Below are 8396 nucleotides of genomic sequence, written 5' to 3' on the forward strand. Positions count from 1 at the left end.
TGTTCCCCAGTCAAGAAAGACAGGTTGTTGATTTCATTCTGAACCACAAARTTCTGCTCTTCCCTTTTGAAGTTCTGTCGACGGGTCAGTAAAAGAAGGAAAGAAACAAGAATAATCTTCAAACAGAACTTGAAAATAAACGAACATACTGTATGTAGTATTCTAATGTGAAAAGTCTTACGTGTGATTTGCACCAGAGAATGAAGATCTCAGCCACCATGGTGAAGAGCTGGTTGGACTGAGCATCAGGCCTCTTCAACCATCTGGACCTGGTGGGAGTTTGACAGACAGTTTCATGAGAAGTGGACTAAAGAAGAGGCGAAGCCATAGTAACCATCTGTTGTGTTATGCAGCCTAGATCCCAGGATATGCATTGGGGGAATCTGCAGGTAGCAATCCCAAATAAGAACGATTGGAACCATGTTATCTCACTATGATCTCCTGAAATAAATAAAGGACAAATAAAAATCAAATACATCTAATTCCATACAAGTACAGTACTGTACACAGTGTCATTCTAAATGAATTCAGTGAACATTTTGTCAAGGCCTGCAGATTTCCCAGAACCTAAACAACAGATGTGTGTGTTGGAAAGGCTGGCTGGGTAATACTACCTGTTGTTGTCCACGTAGCGGATGAGCATTGGGTAGAAGGCGTACAGGTCTCTACAGAGGACAGCAAACTCATCCAGAATGAGAAGCTCAGCTTCCTGAGTGTCTCCTTTAATGTCAGCCTTCAGAAGCTCCTCCTCTATCACCACCTGGGGTTATAATATAGTAATAACACAGTATAACACCTTTACAACATAGTAATAATGGAAGCTCAGCTTCCTGAGTGTCTCCTTTAATGTCAGCCTTCAGCAGCTCCTCCTCTGCCACCACCTGGGGTTATAATATAGTAATAACACAGTTATAACACCTAATAACATAGTTATAACACCTTTACAACATAGTAATAACAGAAGCTCGGTTCCCTGAGTGTCTCCTTTAATGTCAGACTTCAGCGGCTCCTCCTCTATCACCCCCTGGGGTCAGGGAATTACGAAATCACTCAAAGTGGTTTTCCTTAATGGCCGTGCGCTAGGCGTGACAATGACAAGACTTGGCAGTACAGCAACAATACAAGAACAATAACATAGGAGTTGGCAGGTTCGCATTGGGATTCAAACTAGTTGTGTGATTGATTCTTGTGAATGATTCATAGAAAATTTAAACAAACAAATGGACAGCAGTCCAAAGAATACGTTTCAATTCATCTCATCTCACCTTGACTGTCTTCTTYCTGAGTTTCTCTAGAGTGGGCAGGAAGTGACTCTTCAGGAGGTCCGCTGCAGCCTTACAGATGATTGGCTGGGAGTAGACTGCAATGATACAGACGAAACCAATCAGATTTCATCTCACTGAGGAGTTGTTACACCACACTCCCAAAAAGTTGNCTAGTTGTGTGATTGATTCTTGTGAATGATTCATAGAAAATTTAAACAAACAAATGGACAGCAGTCCAAAGAATACGTTTCAATTCATCTCATCTCACCTTGACTGTCTTCTTYCTGAGTTTCTCTAGAGTGGGCAGGAAGTGACTCTTCAGGAGGTCCGCTGCAGCCTTACAGATGATTGGCTGGGAGTAGACTGCAATGATACAGACGAAACCAATCAGATTTCATCTCACTGAGGAGTTGTTACACCACACTCCCAAAAAGTTGCATTTAATTTTGATTAAAAGAGTACGGCTGGCAATGCTAAGACCACAGCTTGTGTTTATTATTCACCATTCATCACAATGCCCGCCAAACATGACCAACTAGGTTCAAACTCAGGTTTCCTGCATGCAATGAGACTGTATTAGCCTGTTGAGCTAAAGCCTACCCACTGGGCACAGACATCAATTCAACATCTGTTCCACGTTGGTTCAACGTAATCACATCGAAATGACATGGAAACAGCGTTGATTCTACCAGTGTGCCCAGTGGGTAGGCATTGACTCAGGGAGCTAACGCAAGTCTTCAGGTCTCAGGCAAGGTTCCTCAACACATGAGTGTTRTTCACTAAAACCTCCTCTAAGCCACGTTTGCCACGAGGTAATAATAACCCAGTGTCCCACCTGCGATCCTCTTCATCCAGGGAGCGTCGTCGATGCCCAAGTTGTTGTTGAGGATCTTGAGGATGTTCCCCAAGATGATGCTGAGGTGGTKGGAGCACACGGTGGTGCAGCAGGCTGTGTGTGGAGCTGAGTTCTCTGTTCCTCTCTCCCACCAATAGGACAAGTAGTTACACAACATGGGCAGGATCACCTCAATCACCTGGAGGCAATGGGGATGGGACGGCACCATATTAAGCGCTAACCACAATATTAAGCAATATCACCATTAACAGAATATTAAGCTATATCACGATAAATTGGGATATTAAGTTATACCACGTAATGCCGTCATGCCAGAGATGATGTTAATCAAGGTGTTGCTGTCAATCAAGGCTCTAGCTTTAATGAGTTCCTTTGTGTTGAAACAGAGGGGAGTAGCATCYGGCATCGTGGTGAAAATAAATGGTAGTACATTCTCTGTGCTACCATTTACGATGTCAGACGTAGAAAACTGTGTTCGTTTTAACAAGTAACATCTTTGTTGTTGTAATATCGCAAACGAACACGACCGCTTCCCCGCTGAGGATTCCAGCTTTTAAAATAGGGTTAACTGTCTAAAAAAGCTCTCTTGTAATATAAACAGATATAGTGATAACAACAGTCCAAGCCCTCCTGACCTGTGGCATCTCTGTGTAGCGAGCTCCAGACTCTGAGATGTCGTTGATGTCCTTCAGCAGGCAATCCAGACGAGGCATCTCTGAACACATCTCCTCCACAGAGTCAGGCATACTCAAGACTACACAGAGAACAGCACACAGTTAGCCATACACCGTTAATAAACATAGGGCTGGTTTCCCAGACATTGATGAAGCCTGGTCCTGGACTAAAATGCGTGGTCTAGGACAAGGCCCTGTGTCCAGGAAAACGGCCCTTACAGTAGAAATAAGGATGTAGGTCAATGCAAGGGCATACAGGTTGTAGTCAAGCATAGATTGCTCCTGATAAATTGGTAGTGTTATGATTCAGTATAGCGACTGCAGAGTAGTGACTTACTGGCCCTCTCTCGCGGTGTCTTGGTGTTGAAGACAGACAGGGGGTTGTGAGCGTTGAGATCAGGCTCCAGGAAAGCTACAGGCATGGCTCCTACCAGGGTGGCCAGACACTCCCCTAGGGCTGGTAGGTGCCTGGAGGGAACACACAGAGACATTAACACACAGAGACTTTAACACACAGAGACATTAAAACACACAGAGACATTAAAACACACAGAGACATTAATACACACAGAGACATTAATACACACAGAGACATTAATACACACAGAGACATTAACACACACAGAGACATTAACACACACAGAGACATTAATATACTCAGAGACATTAATACACACATAGACATTAACACACACAGAGACATTAACACACACAGAGACATTAATACACACAGAGACATTAATACACACTGAGAAAAATTGATGATAACATGATTGTGGGAGATGTCTTGTTAGACTTCAGTGCAGCTTTTGACATTATCGATCAAAGTCTGCTGCTGGAAAAACATATGTGTTATGGCTTTACACCCCCTGATATAATGTGGATAAAGAGTTACTTGTCAAACAGAACACAGAGGGTGTTCTTTAATGGAAGCCTTTCAAATATAATCCCGTTAGAATCAGGAATTCCCCAGGGTAGCTGTTTAGGCACCTTGCTTTTTTCAATTTTTACTAACGACATGCCACTGACTTGGAGTAAAGCCAGAGTGTCTATGAATGAGGATGACTCAACGCTATACACGTCAGCTACTACAGCGACTGAAATTACTGCAACACTCAACACAGAGCTGCAGTAAGTTTCAGAGTGGGTGGCAAGGAATAATTTAGCCCTAAATATTTCTAAAACTAAAAGCATTGTATTTGGAACAAAACTCTCACTAAACCCTAAACCTCAACTAAATCTTGTAATAAATAATGTGGAAATTGAGCAAGTTGAGATGACTAAACTGCTTGGAGAAACCCTAGATTGTAAACTGTCATGGTCAAAACATATTGATGCAGTAGTAGCTAAGATGGGGAGAAGTCTGTCTATAATAAAGCGCTGCTCTACCTCCTTAACAACACTATCAACAAGGCAGGTCCTACAGGCCCTAGTTTTGTCGCACCTTGACTACTGTTCAGTCGTGTGGTCAGGTGCCACAAAAAAAGGACTTAGGAAAATTGCAATTGGCTCAGAACAGGGCAGCATGGTTGGCCCTTGGATGTAAACAGAGAGCTAATATTAATAATATGCATGTCAAACTCTCCTGGCTGAAAGTGGAGGAGAGATTGACTTCATCACTACTTTTATTTATGAGAGGAATTGACATGTTGAATGCACCGAGCTGTCTGTCTAAACTACAGGCACACAGCTCGGACACCCATGCATACCCCACAAGACATGCCACAAGAGGTCTGTTCACAGTCCCCAAGTCCAAAACAGACTATGGGAGGCGCACAGTACTACGTAGAGCCATGACTACATGGAACTCTATTCCACATCAAGTAACTGATGCAAGCAGTAGAATCAGATTTTAAAAAGCAACACAAACATTGGCACACACACACACACACACACACACACATACACGTGGATTTAGTACTGTAGATACGTGGTAGTGGTAGTGTAGGGGCCTGAGGGCACACAGTGTGTTGTAAAATCTGCGAATGTATTGTAATGTTTTTAAAGTTGTATAAACTGCCTTAATTTTGCTGGACCCCAGGAAGAGTAGCTGCTGCTTTGGCAGCAGCTAATGGGGATCCATAATAAATACAATACACACAGAGACATTAACACACACACACAGAGAGATTAAGACACACAGAGAGATTAACACACAGAGAGACATTAATACACACAGAGACATTAATACACACAAACATACACATTTACAGTAGACATGAGTACATTGCTGTGCCATAGCACTCTGAAGGAGAGACTTGGGGGACAATGGAATTCAATAAAAAAAAGTGTCTTTATTGCTAAAAGTAGAACCAGCACGTTTCAGCTTTTCATTATTAAATTATTTTCTTCTTCACTTACAGCACTCAAACGTGACTTAGAGCACACCACAGTTCAGACATTGTGATGTTTCTAGTCAGTGTTGGATGGAGTTTTCCTTCTCCAATTATCCAGAGAGATTTAATCACTCTCATTCCATCTCCTGCTCCTACTGTACCTCCTTAGATGTGGTGAGGCCTCATACCTCTCCATGAAGATGTGTTTCCCCGTGCCCAATGAGTAGAGACACGTCACAATGCGATAGCACGACAGCTGGACATCATCCACTGGAAAAGGCAACACACACAGGTCAGATTTCCTAGCAATACTAGGACCCCCAGCCGCTCCCCAACCTCTCCTCTGGGCACACCCAGCCATTACAAACCTCTCCTCGGGACCCCCAGCCATTACAAACCTCTCCTCGGGACCCCCAGCCACTTCTAAACCTCTCCTCGGGACCCCCAGCCGTTCCAAACCTCTCCTCACTTCCCATGTCTTTTTTGAGTTTTCTCTAGAGTGGCGAAGTGACTCCTATGTCGGTGCTGAAGCTGCAGATGATGGCTGAGAGTGACTGCAGGAACAGGAGAATCGGATCGGAATTTTTCGTTCACTGAGAGTTGTTACACTAGACTCAAGAAGTTAATTATCCTTGTCATAAATGATTGTGGCTGGCAATGCTACCAGCTTAGGTTTACCTCATCATATTGCCCAGAAACTTGGCAATAGGTTCAAACTCTGTAGGTTAGCGTGGGTATTGTGTGCCATGAGATGTATTGCCCGCTGAAGCTAAAGCTAGGATTGGACCAGGGAGCTAACAAAGTTTCAGGTTGAAGGCAACGTCTAATCACCAAGTGTGGTCAACTCCATCTGTTAAACGTTAGCCTGAGGTATATAAGCCAGTGTCACTGGATCTCTTCATAGGGGAGCGGTCGTCGCTGCCCAGGTTTGCTGTTGAGGTATCTTGAGGAATATTCCTCCCAGGATGATGCTGAGTGGTTGGGAGCACAATCGGTGGTGAGAGGCTGTGGTGCTGGAGCTGAGTTTCTTGTCTATTCTCAACAGTGGACAGGTATGTAAAGGGCAGGATCATCTCACCTGGTGGGGAATGGATGGGACAACCATATTAAGTTTAATACCAATATTCGATTATCAGGGTATTAGCCTTCGATCATTGGGATATTAAGTTTATACCTACGATAATCAAGATTATAAATAATGAATGACGTCTATCAAAATATCTCTGCACCCGCCCGCCTTCCTCGACAACAAATATTTTATGGGGACAGAGTTGTTTCATGAAAAACTGAAAAACCTCTATTGATTGGTAAGAGAGATTTGAGGTTTAAAGGTTTTTCCTGATATTCTATAATTTGTTCATGAGGGAGAGAAATGTTGCGTTTTAAGCTATTTCTTGCAATTTTTTATAGCTATTTTGCCATGTCTTGTGTTTCATGTGATATTTGAGTGTCTTGAACATTACTAGAAATATCTTGGTAAGAATAGTACAGATATAAGAATAACAGATATGCGATAACAGATATCGGATGACAGTATAGGCGTACCAGATATAGCGATTTTAAAAGATATAGCGATAAAGAAAGCGATAAAGATATGATAGATATAGTGATTAAGATTACGATAAAGCATGTACTTTGCAGTCAGCTATGTGTGGCATCTTTGTGTAGCGAATCAGACTCGAGATGTCGTTGATGTCTTAGCAGGCGATCCAGACGAGGCATTTGCAACACATCTCCTCCACAGAGTCAGGCATACTCAGACTGTACGAAACGGACGGTCATTTAAAAGAAATTGTTGTATATTTATTTAATGGGCAAGTCAGTTAGAATAAACTTTATTTACAAAGCGGCTTAGTCGCCAAACCCGGAAGAGCTGGCCATTGTGCGTCCGTCCTATGGGTCCAATCAGCCGGTTGTGATACGCTGGATCGATCATCCGTTTAATATAGTCATAGGACTGGTTTCCAGACATTGTATAAACTGCGTCCTGGACTAAAATGCATGGTCCAGACTAGGCTTAACTGTTCGCGGGAAAGGCCTGGTGTCAGGACAAGCAGTGTGTCAGGACAACGGCCGGTGTCAGGAACGGCCCTGTGTCCAGGACAACGGTCGGCTGCTGTGTACAGTAGAATAAGGATGTGGGATGGTCAATGCAAGAGGTTGTGGTTATCTAAGCATAGATTGTCCTGATAATTGGTAGTGTTACTGAATTCAGTATGCGACTGCAGAGTAGTGACTTACTGGTCCTCTCGCGGTGTCTTGGTGTTGAGACAGACGGGGTTGTGAGCGTTGAGATCAGGCTCCAGGAAAGCTAAGGCATGGCTCCTACCAGGGTGGCCAGACACTCCCCTAGGCTGGTAGGTGCCTGGAGGACCAAGAGACATTAACCCGAGACATAACACACACGACTGTATATCAAGAGGAATTAAACAAGAGAAATTAACAGAACAAACAAGAGACATTAACATACAACAGATATTTACACAAGAGAATTACACACAGAAGACGTTATCACACATGAGAATTAAACAATAACCACGAGGATTAAACATCAGAGACTTACACCACCAGAACATTAAGTAATCGCAGAGAATTAAACACACACCACGCAGAGACATAACACACAACACACTAACATTATTAACACCAAAATACATTTATTACATATACACTGTCACAATTTACAGTAGATGTGTAATTGGCTGCGTAACTCTGAGGAAGGCGCGATCAGCAAAGAAATGGAATTTTATTTATTGTAAAAGTAGAGACAACGTTCGTCTTTCAGTTCTTTTTTTTTCTTATTGGTTCAGCATCCAAATAGAAGATTACAGACCTTGTGATTTTCAGTTGGGTGGATGGAGTTTTTGCATCTCCATAATCCAGAGAGATTGTCAATTGATCGCTCTCGTGCAGTACCTGAGTGTGGTGAGGACCTATACCTTCCTATAAAGTGTGTTCCCGTCAGCGACGTAGAGGAGGTACGATGCGATAGCGACGCTGGACATATCTGAAACAAGAACACAGGGTTAAATCGGCGAGCTTCATATTTAAATACTCTTTTTTTTCAGAGACGGACGATGGGCATCTGTTATCTGACTGCCGAGTGTACTGTGATGCACAAGGGCGGGAGTTTTAAACTCTCTTCGGGGAGCCCAGATTTTACATTTTTTTGTTGGTAGCCTGAATCTGAAGTAAGGGCTGGATATTAGTTGACAAGTTGAATCATTGTATTGTCTGGATAGTTTATAATACATGAAGTGTGCTT

At 42.9% G+C, this 8396-nt stretch overlaps 1 protein-coding gene across 1 annotated transcript in view; it reads right to left on the reverse strand.

Annotated features, from left to right (window-relative positions):
* LOC111954046 (ryanodine receptor 3-like) overlaps nt 1–8396 on the reverse strand; it is a gene marked incomplete at its 3' end in the record, with an annotated part of 36790 nt that overhangs the window by 19776 nt on the left and 8618 nt on the right. Inside the window, exons 8-15 of the mRNA XM_070441297.1 lie at nt 5320–5401; nt 3133–3263; nt 2757–2875; nt 2101–2299; nt 1534–1628; nt 615–760; nt 182–269; nt 2–74 (exon numbers count right to left, since the gene is read on the reverse strand). Coding sequence (XP_070297398.1) covers nt 2–74; nt 182–269; nt 615–760; nt 1534–1628; nt 2101–2299; nt 2757–2875; nt 3133–3263; nt 5320–5401 — 933 coding nt within the window. The remainder of the gene's footprint in view (nt 1; nt 75–181; nt 270–614; nt 761–1533; nt 1629–2100; nt 2300–2756; nt 2876–3132; nt 3264–5319; nt 5402–8396) is intronic.

Source organism: Salvelinus sp. IW2-2015, unplaced genomic scaffold (genome assembly GCF_002910315.2).
Source record: "Salvelinus sp. IW2-2015 unplaced genomic scaffold, ASM291031v2 Un_scaffold3722, whole genome shotgun sequence".
NCBI lineage: Eukaryota > Metazoa > Chordata > Actinopteri > Salmoniformes > Salmonidae > Salvelinus > Salvelinus sp. IW2-2015.